General features: G+C 47.3%; 1 protein-coding gene across 1 annotated transcript in view; it reads right to left on the reverse strand.

Moving 5' to 3' along the window:
• LOC116974731 (collagen alpha-5(IV) chain-like) overlaps window positions 1-23189 on the reverse strand; it is a 170388-nt gene that overhangs the window by 35876 nt on the left and 111323 nt on the right. The window contains exons 15-31 of the mRNA XM_033023446.1: window positions 22296-22355; window positions 20676-20720; window positions 19850-19903; window positions 19143-19184; window positions 18011-18104; window positions 17869-17904; window positions 17203-17358; window positions 14689-14772; window positions 12360-12447; window positions 10965-10974; window positions 10649-10720; window positions 9747-9938; window positions 7166-7325; window positions 4721-4813; window positions 3631-3735; window positions 1392-1489; window positions 489-639 (exon numbers count right to left, since the gene is read on the reverse strand). Coding sequence (XP_032879337.1) covers window positions 489-639; window positions 1392-1489; window positions 3631-3735; window positions 4721-4813; window positions 7166-7325; window positions 9747-9938; window positions 10649-10720; window positions 10965-10974; window positions 12360-12447; window positions 14689-14772; window positions 17203-17358; window positions 17869-17904; window positions 18011-18104; window positions 19143-19184; window positions 19850-19903; window positions 20676-20720; window positions 22296-22355 — 1540 coding nt within the window. The remainder of the gene's footprint in view (window positions 1-488; window positions 640-1391; window positions 1490-3630; window positions 3736-4720; window positions 4814-7165; window positions 7326-9746; window positions 9939-10648; window positions 10721-10964; window positions 10975-12359; window positions 12448-14688; window positions 14773-17202; window positions 17359-17868; window positions 17905-18010; window positions 18105-19142; window positions 19185-19849; window positions 19904-20675; window positions 20721-22295; window positions 22356-23189) is intronic.

Consider the following 23189-nt stretch of genomic DNA (forward strand, 5'->3'; position numbering starts at 1 on the left):
CGGTAAGAATAACTAGGGGGGGGGGGGGGATCTTGCCTTCCGTATCCTCAAGGTCGGCTGCAGGAGCTGCTGCTCCGAGGAGCACGGTCTGAAGAGGGCCATGCAAGGAGCGGGACAACGGTTCGTGGGACGACCGAAATGGAGGTGACGGCTGCAACGAGCCTTTCGGCCAGCTGCATCTGGGACTGTAAACTGGGGCTAGAAATGCGCCTCTTGCACATGGACTCAGTCGGATCTTCTGTACATCCTGTACTAACCAGGGGATCGCACTTATGAATGGTGATAGTCTTGCTGATCTGTACGCAAAAAAAAGTATTTCGCTGTATCTTGGTACACTGTGATAATAAAGGCACCGCTCATGAAGAGAGTGTGTGGTACTGGCTGGGAGGAACAGCGGGAGCTGGGGCTGGCGGTGCTGAGGAAATGCGCTCACTCCGCTCGCTGCCATTGGGTCTCAACCCTCACCTGAAGCTTCACCGTACACTCACCTTTAATGCCTTGGAACCCAGGGAGACCTTTCTGTCCTGGTCCGCCCGGTATCCCGGGGAATCCCGGATCCCCTTTAGGTCCTGGAATTCCATCCAGTCCATGAGCGCCTGGATATCCCTGTGGCCCTTGAAGTCCCAATCCTGGCAGTCCCTGGATTCAGAGAAAAGGGTGATCAGCCCGCATCAGAGAATGATGGTGAGCGGAGGGGGAGAGCGAGTAGGGAGAAACAAGGAGTGGTGGGAAAGGAGGGGGAGAGGGAGACGACGAGGGGGAGAGGAGAGGATATTGATCATGTAATTAATGGATAACTGTGGACTCAGCACAGATCTCCCTGCACCGCTTGTAACAAGCCTCCAGTCTGATAAACAACCCTTCACCACTACTCTCAGAAAGTCCATCACCGGGCATTGGGCCCACCACAGGAGGTCCATCAGCTGGCATTGGGATCATCCCAGAGGGTTCATCCACTGGCATTGGGACCATCCCAGAGATCCATCCCCAGGCATTGGGCCCACCACAGGAGGTCCTTCAGCTGGCATTGAGACCACCGCAGGAGGTCCATCAGCTGGCATTGGGACCATCCCAGAGGGTCCATCCACTGGCATTGGGATCACCACTGGGTCTATAAGCTGGCTTGGGACCACCACAGGAGATCCATCAGCTGGCATTGAGACCACCACAGGAGGTCCATCAGCTGGGCTTTAGGCCCACCACAGGTCCATGAACTAGCATTGGGACCACCACACAACGTCCATCAGCTGGCATTTGGACCCCAATGGAGGATCCACCAGCTGGCAAAGGGAGAGCCTATCTCAGCTCCAGAATATTTGGCCAGCTCACTGGTGACTGGGGTTACTGCAGAGTTAAAGGAGGGGTCATTGCAGGTGGGGTTCATGGATAACCTTCTCTCCTTGGAACCCAGGTGCACCAGGCAGACCATCTTTTCCAGGGAGTCCAGGAATACCAGGATGACCCAGATCTCCAGGAATTCCATCCGCACCTGGAGAAGCAAAGGAGGCACTGTTAGACCTGCACTGAGAGGAGGGAGTAGAGAGAGAGAGTGTGTGTGCGTGCGTGCGTGCTTGTGTGTGTATGTTTGTGTGTGTGTGTGTGTGTGTGTGTTTGTGCACATGTGTGCATGTGCATATGTGTCTTTTTTGTGTGCACATGTGTGTGTGTGCACACTTGTGTGTGCATGTGATTTTTGAGTTACAATGGCATGTGTATGTGTGTGTGTGCATATGTGTGTATATGCATGTGTGCATGTTTGTGTGCAAATGCGTGCATGTTTGTCCATCTGTGTGTGTGCATGTGTATTTTTGAGTTACAATGGCATGTGTGTGTGTGTGTGTGTGTGCATGTGATTTTTGAGTACAACGACATTTCTATGTGTGTGTGTGCGCGTATGTGTGTATTTGCATATGTGCATGTTTGTGTGCATATGTGTGCACGTTTGTCCATCTGTGTGTGCGTGCATGTGTATTTTTGACAGTTACAATATGGGGTGTGATGGTCATGGGGATAAGGCCAGAAGATTCTGCTGCAGCACACATGGTTATGATATTGTATTCACACTGTCATTGTGCTGATATATTGACACAGTGCATGGTGTGTATACCAGGTTAGTGTGAAGCTCACATGGTTACAGTATGTGTGGAGCTGCTAAATCATGGTGGGGGGTTTGTAGATATGGTGTGCGGTTTGTAATTACAGCCTGCTGTTTAATACACAACATAGGTTTGTAGAAGATCTGATTTGAAGTTTCAATTTTATTGGAGAAATGTATACACTTGGTAAAGCACTGGCCAATGAGTGTTTAATATCAGTATTTGGGGGAGGGGTGTTGGGAAAAGCTGAGAGAGTACGCAGTTAGACTGAACAAGGCAGCAGATCAGATCCCTTGTGCTATGTTTTGTGAATTGTGAAAAGGAATCCTGATGGTTTGCTCAGTGATATGGAATCACCTGAGTTTCCAAGGCGTGTCAACAGGTAATGGATGGGCTGGTGGGAGGACCACAAAGCTGCAGTTATTTGAGACACATCGTAGAGATTTTTACACAGTGAGTGGTGAATCGGTGGAATTCTCTGCCACAGAAGGTAGTTGAGGCCAGTTCATTGGCTAGATTTAAGAGGGAGTTAGATGTGGCCCTTGTGGCTAAAGGGATCAGGGGGTATGGAGAGAAGGCAGGTACAGGATACTGAGTTGGATGATCAGCCATGATCATATTGAATGGCGGTGCAGGCTCGAAGGACCGAATGGCCTACTCCTGCACCTATTTTCTATGTTTCTATGTAGATAGTTGTTCATGATTGAGATATAGTGTGGGATGCACTATTACTGTGATGTACCATTATGGTGCAGGGTGTACTGTAATCATGTGACATGTACCGTTACGGTGAGGGGTGTACCATTACAGTGTGGGGTGTACCATTATGATGTGGGATTGTACTGTTATGGTGAGGGATTTTACCGTTACCATATGGGGAGTATTGAAATCTTGTTGGTGTACAGTATGGGGGTCTACTGCCATGGTATATGCTGTACTGCACCTGTTTGGGCTATATTCTTATGGTATGGAATGTACCGTTACTATGTGGGGTATAGGTTATGGTGTAGATCGTGCTCTAAGGGTGTGGGTATACCATTACAGCTTGGGGTTTGCCTTTCAAGAATCAGGAGTGGTCCAAGAGGACTGGAAAACTTCAAATGTTACTCTGTTCAAGAAGGGTGCAAGGTAAAAGTGGGGAAAACTAGGCCAGTTAGCCTAGCTTCAGAGGGTGGTAATATTCTAGACTCTATTATTAAGGATGAGTGGTGAATCTATGAATTCTGCCACAGATGGCTGCGCAAGACAAGTCTTTGAGTATTTTTAAAGCAGAGATTGATAGGTTCTTGATTATTTAGTGTGTCAGTGGTTATGGGGAGAAGGTAGGAGAATGGGGTCAAGAGGAAAAGATGGATCAGCCAGATTGATTGATTGATTGAATAGATTGATTGTACGGCGGAGTAGACTTGATGGGCCGAATGGCCTAATTCTGCTCCGATGTCTTATGAACTTATGGTGTGGGGTGTGGTGTTTCTGCCTGTGAAGTACTGTTACGATGGAGGTTGTTCTGTTACAGTATGGGATGCACCATTACCTTTCGCCCCAGTTGGGCCGGGAAATCCTATCCCAGGCAGCCCCGGATCCCCCTTTAGTCCAGTGGCTCCCTGAGGACCAAGGGGACCTGGCAGTCCAGGGTCACCTGTTGAGAAAGTCAACAAACATCTCAGCAACAGCCAAGATAGTACTGGCTTTGCACTCCACTCAGATGCAGTAGTGATACACAGAGCATTACACAACACTCACACACAACACCATCAGACATCGCTCACACATAACACCTTTACACTGTTCACACACAAGTGTTACACACAACCGACACAGAACAGTGTTGCATATCATCACAGACAAGTATTACACACCAGTCACATACAACAGTATCACACATTATTGATACACAACAGTGTCACATACACAACAGTGTCACATACACAACAGTATCTCACACGCAACAGTGTATCACACACACACACACACACACACACTAACACACACACACACAAACACAAACAAACACAAACAAACACACAAACACACACACACAAACACACACACAAAATGGTGTTATCCACCCTCACATACCACAGCATTAGATACCCTCACACATAACAGTGTTACACCACACACACCGACCCAATGATATTACTTACCCAGCAGTATTACACATGCTCTGGGTGATTGTTCATATCAACGGATGGGGTTCTCTCTGTTTATGCAAGTATCATTACACAATAATGAAAGGCATAGATAGAGTGGATGTGGAAAGGATGTTTCCACTGGTGGGAGAGTCTAGGATCAGAGGTCATAGCCTCAGAATTAAAGGGCGCTCTTTTAGAAAGGAGGTGAGGAGGAACTTCTTTAGTCAGAGGGTAGATAATCTGTGGAACTCATTGCCACAGAGGGCTGTGGAGGCCATCAGTGGATATTTTTAAGGCAGATTGACAAATTCTTGATTAGAACGGTGTCAGGGGTTATGGGGAGAAGGCAGGAAAATTGGATTATGAGGCAGAGATCAGCCATGATTCAATGGTGGAGTAGTCGATGGGCCGAATGGTCTGATTCTACTCCTATAGCCTGTGAACACGTGTGCATGCCGGGGTTAGGTGGGGTCTGAGGCTCTGACGTACCTCTGCTCCCTGGATGGCCATTCAGTCCCGGGGTGCCTGTGGCTCCAACAGGTCCTGACACACCAATCGATTGCCCCGATTCACCTTTCAGACCTGTGGCAAGCAATATTAATGGAACAATCAGCAATGAATGAAATAATTGCAGTAAATCTATCAATGAACGTCAACCCTTTCTGGCCTGGCTGTGTGTGATTTTGATGCCAGGTTACTGGGTACAGTTGTGTTGTGTAGAATCAAGGGACTGCAGATGCTGGTTTACCAAGGAAAGGAACAAATTCTGGAGTAACTCAGCGGGTCAGGCAAAATTCTTGGAGTACGTGGAGTACGAGGACCTTTTGGGTGAGGGCCCTCCTTTCCGACTGGGGTGGGGGTGGGGGGGAGAGAAAGCTGGAAGGGCTGGAGGGGCAGGACTAGTTACTGCCTGTCGGAGGCGGATTTCCTCGGGCTGCTAGCTGATGAAGAAAAATCGATCGGACTCCCGTTCCCGGTTTATTTTTTAAAAATTCACTGGACAATTTAATAATTGGATTAAAATAAAGAGCGACTTCTAACGCCTCAACGCCTACAACGTGACGGATCGCAAGAACGGGACAAAACAAAGGGTAAGTCGTTTATTTTACATATAATCTTACTTTTTGGGATAGCTTTAATCTAATTTTACGTTGCGAAAATGTTATTTGGGCCCCATACGAACCGGCCATGATCTTTCCTGCCAATATGGGGTTTCAAATTCACCGCAAATGCAACGTTCCAATCGATCGCATTCCAGAATTACCCACTCGCAAGATGATTAAAATGCTTCTTTTTTTTTTGGATAAATGTCATAAGCCGTCTAAATTGTCTATATTTTGTGTTATTCTCTCTCCATAACCATTATTTTTAAATTAAATATTCACGTTTGAGTCACATGTATTGTGCAAAAAACAATAATTTTGATTATATTTTGAGTGGATGTTTCTGGATTCATTTATGGGAACTAAACATTAAATTCCTTCCATTTGACCTATAAGTTCATGACAGTGAGATTTAAAAATCATGTTATCATGTGAATTCTTGTGTGAATGTTATTTGGACACTTAGGCTATTTAAAAATGTTAACCTTTTCTTAAGAAATGGATAGATGTTTAGATCTAGTAATTGAATTTAGATTAATTTAATTGACTAAATTGATTTGATGAAACTGATGAATATGAATTTCTTGTTGGGTATTTACTATTTGTTTTAGCGTTTAACTTTATCTATAATAACTGAAAATTTCATTCAGTTCTTTTCATTTTTAAGAAAGTTATGGGCTTTTGACTGTCCTTGATCACAGCCTTTGAGTTAAGTCAATGGAAAAGCAATTAACAAGATGCTAATTTCGAGTATGAAAATGGCCATAACTTTTTAAATACTGAAGATATGAAAGTGAATTAGGTATCAAATTAAACTTCTTTTTATGCTTTATCTGATGGGATAAATTGCAGACTTAATTTTTAAAATCTCAAAATTTTGTAACATTGCTACTTTATTATCACACGTGCAAATGCACAGTGAATTTTTTTCCTTACATACAGTTCAGTAAAGTATTGCCATACCTAAACATAATCCCAGATTAGCAAAGTGTACAGAAATGGTCCACTGAGCCTACATGTAAGAGGTGGCGCAATATCTCAAAAAACTTAAATCTAAAAAACAGATCTTTGTTGGCCAGCATTGTCCGCGGTGCTCTCCTCATGCAGTCACTGATACGAATTCTCTGTTTACTGTATCCCGACTGCTTGCGGGCATCTCCGCTGTTATCGCTGCAACCGCAAGAAATGCAACACCTGTCCCTTCACCTCCCCCCTCGACTCCATTCAAGGTCCCAAGCAGTCGTTCCAGGTGCGACAAAGGTTCACCTGTATCTCCTCCAACCTCATCTACTGCATCCGCTGCTCTAGATGTCAGCTGATTTACATCGGTGAGACCAAGCGTAGTTGGGCGATCGTTTTTCGCCGAACACCTCCGCTCGGTCCGCAATAACCTACCTGACCTCCCGTTGGCTCCACTTCACTCCCCCTCCCAGTTCCCATCCGACCTCTCTGTCCTGGGTCTCTCCTCCAGTTGCCAGAGTGAGCAACAGCGAAATTGGAGGAACAGCACCTCATATTCCGTCTGGGTCCTTGCGTCCTTATTGCATTAACTTGAATTCTCCCAATTTGGCTAGCCCGTGCTGTCTCCTCCCTTCCTTACCCTCTAGCTGTCTCCTCCCCCCTCCCATCCGCCCGCCCTTCGGGCTCCTCCCCTCTCCCTTTTTCCTTCTTTCTTTCCCCACCCCCCATCAGTCTGAAGAAGGGTTTCGGCCCGAAACGTCGCCTATTTCCTTCGCTCCATAGATGCTGCTGCACCCGCTGAGTTTCCCCAGCAATTTTGTGTACCTCCGCTGTTATCATGATCCACCCAGCGGAGTGGACCAGGACTCACCTAGTGCCCCAGGTAGTCCAGGACGTCCTGGGACGCCCTGGATGCCTTTCGCTCCTGGGAAGCCTGGATCTCCCGCTCCTGGAGGTCCCTGGTCTCCTCGTAGACCATTAATCCCTGGGGTCCCGGACAGTCCTGGTTCTCCCTTGAAGCCAATTGTTGCCTAAGAGTGAGAGACAGACAGTTAGCAGCTGGACACTGATGTTCCCAAGATGATCAACCCTCAATGCCGGCTGGAGTAACATTGGGCATGTGTTGGAAGGAATTGTAGATGCTGGTTTGCATTGAAGATAGACACAAAACGATGGAATAACTCAGCGGGTCAGGCAGCATCTTGGGGTGGGAGATTGCAACCTTCACATGGTCCGCCCTGTTTCGACGAATGCAATCAACCTGGTGTGCACAATCAAATGAGATCAAATAGAACAAATTGTCTTACAACTTTAGGCTGTGCACGCCATACGCAAGAAGAAGAAGAAGAGGCAGCATCTCTGGAGAAAAGGAATAGTTACTATTTTGGATCGAGACCATTCTTCAGACTGAGAGTCAGGGGAGAGGGAAACTAGAGGTATGAGAAGGTACAGAACAAATCCGAGTTGGCACCGATGGCCCGTGAACGGTGGAGCCCACAATGGTCCATTGTTGGCTGTGGAAGAGGTGATAATGAAGTGATATAAACAGTGAAACTAGCAGGAGTACTCGGGTGGAGGAGGGATGGAGAGAGAGGGAATGCAAGGGAACATCACCTATTCTTATTTATCAGAGATGCTGTCTGACCCACTGAGTTACTTCAGCATTTTGTGTCTAACATTGGGCTTGTGGTCTTTTCCCACCTCGTGACCAGGAGTGAGATGGGGGGTGTCCAGGACTATGACAGCAACAGGCAAGGTCATTCAATAGGTGCTGGGCAGTGATGTGGGCGTGAGTGTGGTGCCCTAGCAAACGTGCAGCAAGGCTATCTAGTACCTCCAACACTGCGACCATGCAGTACTTACTGCGGTGGAGACTCTGGTACCAGAGGGAGTTGCACTACACAGCCTCTTGCACTGGACCCCATGACTGACATTGTGGCCCACACTGGTACTGCATCCTCACAGAGGCCTGGGAAGCCCTGGATTCCTTTCTCTCCCGCAAGGCCAGGTTCTCCCACTTAGTCGGGGGACCCTGATCTCTTGGTAGTCCATGAATACTCGTTTAGGATGTAAATGGGAATATGAATAGGACTTTTGGCCCATCCTGGGTGGGCCAGCCTGGAGGTCCCTGCCTCCTTCCCACAGCCCTGGCACCTGAAAGGGAGTTTAACCTGTTGGCACAGGGCGGCACGGTGGTGCAGCGGCACAGCAGTGGAGTTGCTGCATTGCAGCGCCAGAGACCAGCGCCGATCCTGACTACAGGTCTGCAAAGTTTGCACATTCTCCCCGTGACCTGCGTGGGTTTTCTCAGGGATCTCCAGTTTCTTCTCACACTCCAGTTTCCTCCCACACAATGAGACCAGGGTGTTCCTGTACATATGTCACTGCGAGTAAGCGTGCAGGTACAACATGCAGTGAAGAAAGTTAATGGCATGTTGGCCTTCATAATGAGAAGAGTTGAGTATAAGAGCAAAGAGGCTCTTCTGCAGTTGTACAGGGCCCTAGTGAGACCACACCTGCAGTATTGTGTGCAGTTTTGGTCTCCTAATTTGAGGAAGGGCATTCTTGCTATTGAGGGAGTGCAGCATAGGTTCACGAGGTTAATTCCCGGGATGGCGGGACTGCCATATGATGAAAGAATGGAGCGACTGCGCTTGTATTCACTGGAATTTTGAAGGATGAGAGGGTATCTTATAGAAACATATAAAATTATTAATGGATTGGACACACTAGATGCAAGAAACGTGTTCCTGATGTTGGGGGAGTCTAGAATACGGGGTAGGCCATTTAGAACTGAGACGAGGAAAAACTTTTTCGCACAGAGTTGTGAATTTGTGGAATTCTCTGGCTCAGAAAGCATTGGAGGCCGATTCACTGGATGTATTCAAAAGAGACTTAGATAGAGGTCTCCGGGCTAGCGGAATCAAGGGATATGGGGAGAAGGCAGGAATGGGATACTGATTGTGGATGATCAGCCATGATCACATTGAATGGCAGTGCTGGCTCGATTGGCCGAATGGCCTACTCCTGCACCTATTGTCTATGTATCGATGTATCCAAAGACGTACACGTTTGTAGGCTGATTGGCTTGGTATAATTGTAGATTGTCCTAAGTGTGTGTAGCACTAAGTGTTAGTGTGCAGGGTTCGATAGTCAGTGTGGACTCGGTGGGCTGAAGGGCCTGTTTCTATGCTGTATCTCTCAACTAAACAAAACTAATCTAAACTCTCAGCGGCATCCACGATGACAGAGTTAGGAGGAGGGAGTGCAGGGGCAGGGGAGGTGTGGAGGACCTGTGGTGATGCCAGGCCTCTCTCGCTCATCTCTAGCCATGTGGGAGAGTGGGTTCAAGGAGTTGCGTGGGGTATGTGGCTAGCACCCCCCTGGGCCAACCCTGCCATCAGCCCCAAACCCAAACCCCCGACCCCTGCCCCACGGTCCCCGTTACTTACAGGCTCACCCTTGAGCCCTGGCTGGCCGGGGGCTCCATCTTTCCCGTGAATTCCATCCACTCCGGGCCCTCCTGGTCTGCCCGAGAAGCCTCCCTCACCCCTGTCTCCTTTCAAACCCGGTAGAGCGTGGATGTCACCGGGGTCTCCTTTGGGTCCAGGGATTCCCATCCGCCCCGGAAAGCCGGGACCACCCTGGAAAAGGGAGAATCTGTCAGTCCACCATATGACCAGACACAACTCACACCCTACACACAGTGCTGCTCTCCCTCAGCACCACCCTTCCCACTGTGCAACGCACCCTCAGTATTGCCCCTTCCCCCCCCCCCCCCCAACACACTGTGTGACGCTCCCTCAACACCACCCTCTCACAATGCAGTGCTCCCTAAGTGATCAAGTGGGCCATTTGGCCCCTCTACTCCATGCTCATCTTCTGCTCCGCTTCAGCCTCTCCCACCCCTTTCCATCTGCTTCCACTGCCGATCTTTACCCCATGCTCCCTCCTGTGTCCATCCAGATTTTTACTGAAACCCATCCCCACAACCCCTCCCTGCGAGGGCAAGTTCTCCATTCTCCATGCTCTCTGTATACACGTTTCCCCTCAGTTCCCCGTGTTATTTATCGCAGTCTGTCCTACATCAAAGTGTCCCGGTTCTGGTTTCCCACAAGAGGGAGTGTCCTCTATCCACTGACCCGCTCAAATGCTTTATTGACTTGAAGGGACGCACAGCAAACACCATTCATCTCCCCCTCCCCACCTCCCCTCCCCACCCCCCACTCCCTACCCCCCCCCCCCCAAATGCTCTCAGCTCTGGGGTCATCCTTCCCTCAGGACCTTCTGGCCTGTCACGTGGGCATTCCCTGATTCGAATTTAGTCTGTGGCACCGAAAGCAACAATACTCACGGATTGCCCTGGGAATCCAACTTTTCCTCTTGCTCCTTGGTCTCCCCTTGATCCCTGAGAAACCAGGATCACCTGTAATTACCAACATAAAAGAATTTGAAAAGTGAAACTGTTCTCTGTAATCAGCATTCTTTCTCCAGATTGTTCACAGGTGCTCTGAGGCTCAGACTGATTATCCCGACCAGACGCAAAGTCACATCATAGCGTCAAACAGCAAGATAATAAGCTCTTAGGCCCAAACTTTCCATGTCCTCCAACATCTAAGCTAATCCCTTTATCCACATTTGTGTCATATCCCTTGTAGGGAGATGTTGAGTAGGCCAGGACTCTATTCCTTGGAGCACAGGAGGATGAGGTCTTATCTCATAGAGATGTATAAAATCATGAGAGGAATAGTTCGGGTATATGTGCAGTCTCTTGCCCAGAGTATGGTAATTGTGGACCAGAGGGTATAGGTGTAAGGTGAAGGGAAAATCATTTTCACACAAGGGGTGGTGGGTGTATGCAACAAGCTGCCAGAGGAGGTAGTTGAGGCAGTGATTGTCGCAATGTTCAGACAAGTACATGGATAGGACAGGTTTGGACAGATATGGGCCAAATGCAGGCAGGTGGGACTAGTGTAGCAGGGACATGCTGGCCAGTGTGGGCAAGTTGGGCAAAGGGCCTATTTCCATGCTGTAGGACTCTATGCCTCTATAAACCTTTCTTATCCATGTACCTGTGAAATCGGTAGCAGTTGTCCCTCCCTCACTCTGAGTGCTGCTTGTACTGGGGCCTCTGCATTGTTGTAACAATGTCCAATGCAAGCAAGATTCTCATTTAGCTGTACCTCACCGAACATGGCAATAAACGCAACTGGATTTGACTTGAGTTGGTCAGTCCATCTGCCCACCCTTCTCATTCCATAATCCATATCCATCAGCTCATCTCTCCAGTCTGAAGAAGCGTTCCAACCCAAAATATCACCTATTCCTATTCTCCTATCCAGAGATGCTGCCTGACCCGCTGAGTGACTCCAGCAATTTGAGTCTATATGTAATAATGGCTCAGCTCTTACCTCTCCATTAGCACAGCCTAACCTAGTGACAAGTCTGATAGACCTGCATTTCAAACCATTTTCACTCTACTGAAGTTCTCACCCTTTAACTGCTTCTATTAAACCCTATAATAAATAATCTCATTTGCAACATCCTTTCAGTGACCCTGATCACACCCCATCCCTCCCTCAGACTCTCTGTAACTTAAAACCATCTTGTTTTCTGTCATTTCCAGACATGAAACACACTTTGTGCATCTCTCTCTCTCTCTCTCTTTCCACAGATGCTGCCGAACTTGCTAAGTGTTTCCTGCGGTTTCCGTTTTTAGTTTTGGTATCACGAGATATGTGATGAGTAATACTGGGGCCACACAGCAATGACTAACATCAGGCAAGCAAACAACCTCCCACTCATATGATACAGATGATATTCCTCTGTATTATCATCATCAATTCATCATTATATATCACTGCCCCTTGTTTATCAGTGGAACAATGCCCCAGCTATCTCTCCCCAACAAGCTTTCACACAGGGCTCTGCAAAAGTTCACAAAGATAGCTCACCATTACCTTCTCAGGAGCTTTGGGATGTTGGCCCTCATCCTATGGGTGATTGCAAAAACTTATCACTGCTCTAGCAGCATATCGTTCCATTGCAGGGCTGTGCACGTTCACTCACCTGTTCTACCAGGAGGGCCTTGGGGACCCATTGGTCCTGACAGCACGGTTGCATTGCAGTGGAAGCAGGTGTCTCCCTTGGTCCCTGTAACGAAATCCACATCATTAATATCATTACTGGATGATTGCAACTCTACTGCTGTGCCACTCTGCCAACCCTCTTGAGGTAAAGAGCAAAGTTTCATTAACCTGTACAATATTTACTTTCTATCTGGACCACCAAGATGTATCAGTTTCTGACCCTTGTGCCCACTATAGCTGGTTCGTTAAGAAGAACCATTATATTTTCAATTAACCCTCGCAAGGATAGGAGGAGTAAAGTGGAGAGTACAGAGGTGTTGGGGTCAGCTAATCTAATATCGTACTTATATAATATCATTTTAAACATAGAAATACCCACAACAGATGGAATTAGCAGAGACTGGGAACAAGAATTAGCTATAAAAATTTCAAAAGAGAGCTGGGATAATCATTTACTACAGGTGCATAAATGTTCGATCAACGTACGACATACGCTCATCCAATTCAAAACATTACATAGACTATATTATTCAAAAACTAAATTAAATAAAATCTTTCCTAATGTTTCACCAATCTGTGATAAATGTCTGTGTCAAGAAGCTACCATAGCGCATTCTTTTGTTTTTTGTACAAAAATCCAAAAATTCTGGTATGAAATATTTGATATTTTTTCAAAATTAATCAAAATAAAACTGGTACCAAAACCAGAATGGATCATTTTTGGAATATCGGAAGGTATCCCTGAATTAAACGTGTATCAGAAGAATTTATTCAATTACGGGCTAATAATGGGAAAAAAGCTCATACTTAAATTCTGGGAAAATGCGCCCACACCAACAATAAAAATGTGGACATCAAATATGTTTGAAACATTACATCTGGAAGAGATGAGATTCCTCTTAGCAGGTAAAGCAGACCAATTCCAAAAGACGTGGTCTACGTTTCTGGACCTATTACAAGCATGAGGTGCAATAGTAATTTTAAAAATAAATAAATAAATAAATGGTATCAGGACCTGGCAATGGGAGATAAAACAACAAAAACAGACTTGGTTGGTAGTCCCCTTTCTGCGGAGTTTAATGTTATAATAGAGCGATTGTTCCTACTTTCTTTTTCTTTCTTTTCTAGGGTCTACTTTCTTACTTTACTTCCTTCTCTAACTTCTTTTCTAAGGGGCTTTCTTTTCCCAACACTCTCTTGCACTTCACGACTCTTGCGCACTTTCTTTACTTTCCTTACTTCTATCTTTTTCTTAAAGCTCAAAAAAATGAAGCGGTACAAAAAAATGTATTAAGATATATGTGTTGTGTATTATTGTAATTTACCGTACTTCTAATAAAATAATTTAAAAAATAAAAAATAAAGCGGGGGAAACAGGCCATTTGGCCCACCGAGTCCACACTGACCATCGAGCACCTATCTACACTAATCCCATTTCATTCTCCCCACATCACCTTCATCTTCCCCCCCCCTGATTCTACTACACATCAACACACACGCAGCAATTTACAATAATCTATTAATTTAAAACTTGTCCATCTTTGTGATGTGGGAGGTAGCTGGAGTACCCGGGTGGGGAGGGAGGGGGGGGGGGGGGGGAAGAAACCCATGTAGCCACAAGTAGAATGTGCAAACTCCACACATACAGCACCCAGGGTCAGGCTCGAACCCTGGTCTCTGGTGCTGTGAGGGCAGTGGTTCCCCCTGAAGAGAAGGTTAAGAAGAGATTTAATAGATGTATCCAACACTGGGAAGGGTTTCCATGGAGTAGGTAAGGAGAAACTGTTCAATAGTGATCAGAGCATGCAGAGTGAGCCAGAGGGGGGGGGGGAGGGGTTGTGAGGATGTCTTTCTCAATGCAGCAGGTTGCGAAATAATTATTGAAGGGGAAATCCTGTAAAAAGAGAGGAGTGCAGGTCTGCGGGAGAGCAGAATGTGGGCTGATGGGCTGAATGGCCTTCAACTAGGTTGTGAGATTCAACGTGAACTGGAGATGTGTAGTGGTTGAAAACTCATCCTTCAAGACATCATGTAAACTGGTGGGACAATCGAGGTGTAAAGAACCTCATTTGCCCCGTACACCCCACATCCACCCTTCCCAGCCTTGTGACATCCACAACACAACTGTGGACGCCAAGTCAATGGATATTTTTAAGGTGAAGATTGAGATTCTTGATTAGTAAGGGTGTCAGGGGGTCGTGGGGCGAAAGCAAGGATAGGTCAGCGGAGTAGACTTGATGGTCCGAATGGCCTAATTCTGCTCCTAGAAATTATGAACTTGCTAGAAAACCGCACATCAACTCACCTTTCATTCCCATTTCTCCTGGCAAACCACGAGATCCCTCAGCACCCTTTGGTCCAAGCACACTTGTACAATCTTCGTTGGACACTGAGAGAGCACAAAATGAAACAATGAAAGGTTTTACAATTAGAGAACACCATCTTGCATGGTTCGACTGCTCGTCCTGTCCTCGTGTCCACCGGTAGCCAAGGACCCAGATCTGCCTCTCTTCAGGAAAGCCTTGCATGTCTACTTCACCTTTCCTCCACTCCAACCTCCTCGACGTTCGCGCACCCCAAGGAGCCCCTGAGCACTTGAAGCATTTTCTGGATGTCAGTCACCGTTACATCGTGAGAAGCGAAGCAGCTAATCAACACCTAGCAAGATCCCACAAATAAATGATCCATTTTGTTTCTTCATGTTTAAGAAGGAACTGCAGATGCTGGAAAATCGAAGGTACACAAAAATGCTGGAGAAACTCAGCGGGTGCAGCAGCATCTATGGAGCGAAGGAAATAGGCAACGTTTTGGGCCGAAACCCTTCTTCAGACTGATGGGGGGTGGCGGGGAGAAGAAAGGAAAAAGGAGGAGGAAGAGCCCGAGGGCTGAGGGATGGGAGGAGACAGCAAAGGCTAATAAAATTGGGAAAATTCAATGTTCATGCCCGCAGGATGCAGGCTCCCCAAGCGGAATATGAGGTGCTGTTCCTCCAATTTCCGATGTTGCTCGCTCTGGCCATGGAGGAGACCCAGGACAGAGAGGTCGGATGGGGAATGGGAGGGGGAGTTGAAGTGCTGAGCCACCGGGAGGTCAGGTTGTTTCTTCTGCTGGCGTTGAACTCATTCCAGTTTGAGTAAGGTTTGCCGCATCCAACCATCCTTCAGGTCCGAGTGAGGAAAGGCTGGGTGATATCGGCCTGTTTATTTCGCAAAAATACGCTTTCACAATCTTTATCTGCAAACTCATGTCACAGTCACATGGGTGCTACCCAGGTGTTCCGAGGAGTAAATATCACCAGCAACTTGTCCTGGTCCAGCCATATCAAAGTAATGATCAAGAAAGCACACTTCGTTCGAAGGCTGAAAATGCTTGATCATCAAGCACAGTTTAACAGCTTAACAGTCTACCCATTCATTTATTGTGGATTATTGTTGTGACAGGCTGATATTTGCATATGCTCACTGGCAGTGACGGGAGGGGTTATTTTTGGTATCTCATTTTTTCTTTTATTGTTGTTGTCTTGTTACATGTTAGCATAAGTTGTTTTTTATTTATTCTTTTCGTACACTCTGTCTGTAACAAATAGACAACTTCGCACTTTGTTATGTCCTGAAAACTAAATTAAAAAGATTTTGATTTTAAAAAAAAGAAGGCTGAAGAAGTTTGCCATGTCTCCCAACAACTCTCACCAACTTCTACAGATGCGACATAGAAAGCATTTTGTTGGGATGGGTCACAGCATGGTTCGGGAACAGCTCCATCCACGACTGTGAGAAATTGCAGGGAATTGTGCACGCTGCCCAGACCATCGCACAAACCAGCCTAACTTCCATTGACTCCATCTACACTTCACGCTGCCTCGGCAAGGCCACCAGCATGATCAAGGACGTCTCACCCCGGCCACTCCCTCTTCTCCCCTCTCCCATTCGGCAAGAGGTACAGAAGTCCTGGGATATCGTCTACCTCTTCGAAGACACTCGGACTACCTTTAACCTGACTTTAATGGACTTTACCCTGAACTAAATGTTATTCCCATTATCTGTAAACTGAGGATGGCTCAATTGGAATCATGCATAATCTTTCCGCTGACTGAAAAGTACGCAACAAAAAGGAACATGTAACACTAAACTAAACACACACCAAACCTTATGCCGAACTACCCATTTTATCTGTTAAACCAACAATGTTTTGGGTCAGGACTCTACTGTGGATTGAATGGTCCCAACTCGAACGTCACCTGCCCATTCCCTCAACATGCTGCCTGAACCCCTGGGTTTCTCCAGCACCTTCGTCTTTGCTCAAGATTCCAGCATCTGCAACCTTTTGTGTCGACAACATGTCTGATATTTAGACAGGAGCAGATTCAGTCTCCCGCAAGATAAACTGTGACTATGCAACAAAGCTAGAGTCAAGTCTCACAAGGACAAGTCACTCCATCTTCTCCCCTCTCCCGCCAGGCAAGAGGTGTAGAAGTGTGAAAACGCACACATACAGATTCAGGGACCGTTTCTTCCCAGCTGTTATCAGGCAACTGAACCATCCTATTGCCAACTAGAGAGCGGTCCTGAGCTACTATCTACCTCATTGGAGACCCTCAGACTATCTCTAATTGGACTTTATCTTGCACTGATCGTTATTTCCTTTACCATGTATCTGTATGCTGTGGATTGTTTGGCTATAATCATGTTTTGTCTTTCCGTTGACTAGTTTGCGTGCGACAAAAGTTTCACTGTACCTCGGTACACGTGACAATAAACTAAACTAATTAACAGGTGGGTTTGTTGTTAGTTAACTAGCAATAAATAAATAATCGACGTACCTAGAGGTCCAGGGGGTCCGGGGGCACCAGGAACCCCCCTGATGCCGGCGTTCCCTGGCAAGCCTGGCTTTGATATTCCCGCCTCTCCTTTGTCACCTTTCAGGCCCCGTTCACCCGTGTATCCTGGCAGGCCTCTCTCACCTTGCAGGGGCAAACCTGGGTCCAGATTAAAGAAAAGTATTACTTTGCTCGCAGGAATATCTGGGGAAATACAAAAACAACATTCCACAGCCAGAAAACGTGGCCAAGAGTCTGGTCAGAGGCAAGGAGACAAGTTTGAGACCATTGGTATAAGTGGCAAAACACAAAGTGCTGCAGGAACTCAGCGGGTCAGGCAGCATCCGTGGAAGATATGGACAGACGATGCTTCGGGTCGGGACCCTTCCACGGGTCAAACCCAAAGCATTGTCTGATGCTGTCTGACCCTTTAAGTTCCTGTAGCACTTTGGGGTTCTGCTTAAGATTCCAGAATCCGCAGTCTCTTGTGTGTCCATTATTGTCAGTGGTCTGTTGTTGACCAGGTAAAGGACACACTATTTCTCCGATAGAAATGAAATTGGAGAAAATGAAGACTGTGGCAATCCTCTGCCTCTACCAAAGCTCCAAAGAAGCTCAACCAATTACCGAATTACTATTCAGCCACAAAAAAGATTTGCACGCCTTTACCTGGAGGGCCTGGTATTCCTATAAATCCCTGGGGGCCTGGATTGTGGGAAGAAGGATAAGAGTTTTAGTGATCTTGAGAATGTTTGTTTCTACTAATGTTGAGTGTGGTATTTAGTAGACAACAAGTGTTCAGTGTGCTCACCTGAAAAGCCTTGTTCACCTTTCTCTCCGGAGTGGCCTTGGAACCCCTGTATTCCTTGCGTGCCATGAATAGGCCTTCCTTGTTCATCAGTGATCTGCAAGAGGAAGGCCCATTGAGTGCCTTTGCCCTGATAAGACGGTCCAGAGTACTACGCACGTACATTGCCGGACAAGATCTAACACCCACTTATGGACGTGCTCGATCATTGAAGGAGTCTGGAGAGTGGTACGGAGGGAATTCCGGTGCTCGGAGTCCAGGCAGTCATAGGTACAGGTACTAATGACGGAGCAATGCAAATCGGGGATGGTGCAGAGAGATCTCAGGAGCTTGTCGGGTCAGAGGATGTGACAGCACAGTGGGAGAGAGGAAGGCAAGACCAGAGGGATCTGAACACAGGGATGAGTATTTTATGTGTGGTATTGGTGTACCAGTGAGGAGGGAGGGGAGGGGGGGGGGGGGGGGGGGGGGGGGTGGGGGTTGGATGGAGCAAGTCAGGACTACACCACAGCAGAGCAGGGGATGTGTTCCCAGACAGAATATCAGGGAGTTATTCAACAGACCACAGCTGCTAAAGAGAGCTGATAAGGAGTCCCTGCGGGCCAATAAGATGGCGGTCATTTCTTTGGGTTAGTGCAGTGAGGTTAGGAGCCATAGCAAGACTGATCACCCGCAATTTGACTGGTGGAATTGCCGACGTGTTTAAGGACCAAGTGTCTTTGGAACTCACCCCCTCAAAGGATGGTGGATGCTGATCATTCTTTTTAAGTGAGGGGGTGATTAGTTACTGGAGGCTGTACGGAGCTGATCTTGTTAAACAGTGGAGCAGGATGGAGGGAGTGATACCCTCTCCTGCTCCGTGTGTGTGTGTGTGTGTGTGTGTGTGTGTGTGTGTGTGTGTGTGTGTGTGTGTGTGTGTGTGTGTGTGTGTGTGTGTGTGTGTATGCGTGTGTGTGCGCGTTTGTGTGCGCGTGTGTGTGTGACTGTAGTCTTTGAGCTGGCTCAAGCTGAATGGATCAAATACCTTCCTGTGCATGTAAAATTCTATTGTTTGATCAAAGGAAATCCGAACCATTTTAGGTGACGTTTCACAATAACCTCGTGCCAACTATGATCATTCTTGTCGGATACTTACGGCTCCTGGGGGGCCATTCAGTCCTTGGCTGCCTTTCTCTCCCTACAGAAAGAACATCTGGTTGTCATTCCCCATGAAAACAAAGATCTCGGAAGCAAAGTCCTCCCGATATGTTGTCCTGATCTGACTGAACTGGTCTGGACAATAGAACAGTCTCCCAATGTTTGCACTAACATTACATCAATGTTAAGGCACAAAACAGGAAACTGCCATTGGAACATACCATCAACTTCCACAGCAGTAAACATTACCTATAAACGCTCCTGTGCATTCCTCCCTCCAGCTACCTATCTATTCTTCACTTCTTCTATCCACTCACCTTTTCTTCTCTCCCTCCTGTATCCACCCATCCACTCGTCTTTCCATGCAACCACCATCTCTCCTTCCCTCTGCTCAACCACCCGCCGATCCATCTTTCTCTTCCCTCAACGTCACTCCATCCTTCTCTTCCTCTATCCACCCATTCATCCTTCTATCCACATTCTCATCCATCCATCCTTCTCTCCCCTCAACCACCCTCCCATCCCTTCCCCCCAACCATCCATCCTCCTCTCCCCTTAAACCGTCCACCCATCCTTCCCTTCCGACACATATCCATTCCTCCTTTACATTCATTTCTCAGTTTCTCCCTCCTTTCCATTTCCTCTGACTCTCCGCCTCCACCCAACAAATATTTGATGAACAGCACCCATGGAATTAATCGTTACCTTGGTGCCATTCAGCCCATAAAGGCCTGGTTCGCCAGGATAACCGAACGGACCCTACAAGTCAAACAGAACGCAGGATGATTTTCTCGCTCTTCTTTAACAACCAATGCACAATAAACCTTCAAGAAACATTTCTGCAATTGTATTCTCCAATTAGTCCTAGTGAAATGGAAGGGAACAAGGCTTTGCACATCTCTCATTATGTGCTGAGCTGTTGGTCGATATTGGTCAGTTGTATCTGCCCTTTCTGTTTGTACCCCACCGGGTCCCCACTGTGGATTGTTCTGGCTGTTGCAGGTTTAGTTTAGAGCTTGGAAATAGGCCCTGAGTCCGTGCTGACCAGTGATCCCCGTACACTAGCCATATCCTACACACGAGGGACAATTTACAACCAAAGCCAATTAACCTACAAACCTGTGCGTCTTTGGAATGTGGGAGGAAGCCGGAGCATCCGGGGATAACCCAGGTTATTACGGGGAGGACGTACAAACTCCATACATAACAACACCCATAGTCAGGATCGAACCCGGGTCTCTAAGGCAGCAACACCACCACTGCGTAACTGTGCAGTGATGTTGTATTCGGTCCATTCTGCCTACTACCACTGTCTCCCCATATTGTGACACACTGGTGCTGAATGAGACTCTCCCACATTGCAGTCAGATGAACTAACTCACTGGGAGGCTCAACTCTAGGACTGGTGACAGGCCAGGCCAAAGATGGTCCCTGAACGTAAGGATGGCAGGTACAGTTATAGGTGGTGTGTGTTACAGTCCACCACAGATGTTATGCATTTAGATCCAGTTCCGGTGCAGAGAGCACTCACGGTTTGTCCTGGGAGCCCTGATTCTCCGTCCTTGCCGGGTTTGCCCTGTGAAAGGGGAGAACACATTGTTTCAGTACGGACTTCTGCGCTCTGCGGCCTTCTCCCAGCGTGGATGCCTCTTGTACAGCCAGCAACAGTCAACAATGCGGGAGAAACTCTGGGAGAAACTTCACAGAGAATTGGGAGGGAGGTTGCCCCCAACTACCCCCTCCCTCCCCCCCTCCTTCTTCCACCCCCTCCTCCCGCTCCCTTCTCTCTCATTCCCATCCCTCCCCTACTCCATCCCGCCCCTCCCCCCTCCCCCCCCCCCCTCCACCGTCCCCAATGCCAGCACCCCCTGTCCATCAGTCTGGCACAACTCTTGAACCTGACCCTAGAGCACAATGCCTCACTTTCTCCATCAGTGTTGACTGTGTGGGGGGCAGAGCTGCCAGTGAAAATAAACACAGGGGTGTTTGGCCTTCCAGTTATCCTTCAGTCCACTGTGTTGTCTAATGCCCATCAGGGCTGAATCGCACTCTCCCCCCCACTAGGGCTTATGCGTGACTCCAGTCCCATGTCAATGGGATTTACGTTAAACGCTCACTGAAGTGGCCCAGAGAGGGAACAGCTGTTCACACAGTTGCAGACATCACCGCGCTGGGTAGCCCGTGGCAGGCAGTGAAGGAGGGTAAGGCCACATTTAGAGTAATGTGTATATTACCCTACTATAGCAAGGGTGTCTTTAAACTGGAAAAAGGTTGTAAAAACCAGGTCATCACAGGGTTGGGAGGGTTGGAGCTACAAGGAGAGGCTGGATAGGCTGGGTCTTTTTTCCTGGAGCGCAGGAGGCTGAGGGTGATGGTATAAAAGCATGAAGGGCATAGATAAGGTGAAACGTCAGTCTTCTCCCCAGGGTAGGGCAGAGGGTGAGAGGGGAAACATTTTCAAACGGACCCGAGGGGGAACGTTTTCACACAGAGGGTTGTATGTGCATGGTTCAAGCTACCACAGGAAGTGGTAGGGGCAGTTACAATTAATAATAATAATAATAATAATAATAATAATAATAATAATAATACTAATAATAATAATAAAAATAAAATTTTATTGTCATTGCACATAAGTGCAACAAGATTTGGTATGCAGCTTCCATCCAATGTCATAACTTAAATAACTAATAACATTTAGATTTAGATACCCCGAGAACATGGTTTTGTAAAAAGAACATTAAAACAGTAAAATAGTAAAACAGTCAAAACAGACTAAAGTGCAGATGTGTCTGTGCAACGTGACCATCCGAGGGAGACAGTCCATGGTGGTGGGGGGCACTCAGCAGGGCCGGTTGAGAGCAGCTATAGCTCTGGGAATGAAGCTGTTCCTGAGTCTGGAGGTGCGGGCGTAGAAGGCCTTGTAACGTCTGCCGGAGTAAATTTCAACATATAAAAGACTCTTGGACGGGTAAATGGATTAGAAATGTTTGGAAGGATCGGTGCCCGGGTGCAAGAGAGTGGGACGAGGTGGGCTGAAGACCAGTGTTACCCTGCTGTATACCTCTGTGACTGAGTGCCTATCTTGATGACAACACCCAGATTCCAGGAATAAATGAATAAGAAGGAAAGCACTCAGCATTGAACTTACCCGTTTCCCAGCCTCACCCATCTCTCCTTTATTCCCCTTCATCCCGACATACGAGTGTCCCTGTGGGAGTTTAAACCATCAGCCTTTTAATAACATTTATAAAAATCAGACATTCTTCACTCTCCTAGAAACTTCCCTCTTTCTGTCCAGTTTCAGTGCGTAGATCCTCTTGCTATTGACTGACCTCTTGCTCGGTTACAGTGGCTAGCTCACCACAATAACTTGTTGGCAGAATCCAGTTCCCATCCTGAAGAGGCTGGCAAGTATTAAATCTTGCCCGTCTGAAGAAGGGCTTCGGCCCGAAACGTCGCCTATTTCCTTCGCTCCATAGATGCTGCTGCACCCGCTGAGTTTCCCCAGCAATTGTGTGTACCCTATTAAATCTTAGATGGCTGGTTCTTTCTGAACCAAAGATTCACCCCAATTGGGAGTGAGAACAGCCTGTGGCCAAACCACCCTACTTGTCCATCGGGAAACATGGCCAAACAGCTTCAGTGAGCCCACACCTGCTGTGGTGCAGGATTACTGAATTTACCATCCCAAATGTGTTGGGCTGTGAGGGGCGTCACAGTGACGCAGCAGTAGAGTGGCTGCCTCACAGCGCCAGAGACTGGGGGCTTCGATCCCGACTATGGGTGCTGTCTGTATGGCGTTTGTACGTTCTCCATGAGACCGGATGTGTTTTCGCTAGGTGCTCCGGTTTCCTCCCACAATCTAAAGACGTGCGGGTGGGTACGTTAATTGGCTACTATAAATTGTCTCTAGTGTGGAGGATAGAACTGATGTACTAGTTCAGGACTGCTCTCTAGTTGTGGCAGGAGGGTTGTTGACCCCTGTACTGGCCTTTGCTGTGCTGTTCATTGAAGCCACGTATTGAATGCAATGTTTGCTCGG

Source organism: Amblyraja radiata, chromosome 6 (assembly GCF_010909765.2).
Source record: "Amblyraja radiata isolate CabotCenter1 chromosome 6, sAmbRad1.1.pri, whole genome shotgun sequence".
NCBI classification, from domain to species: Eukaryota; Metazoa; Chordata; class Chondrichthyes; order Rajiformes; family Rajidae; genus Amblyraja; species Amblyraja radiata.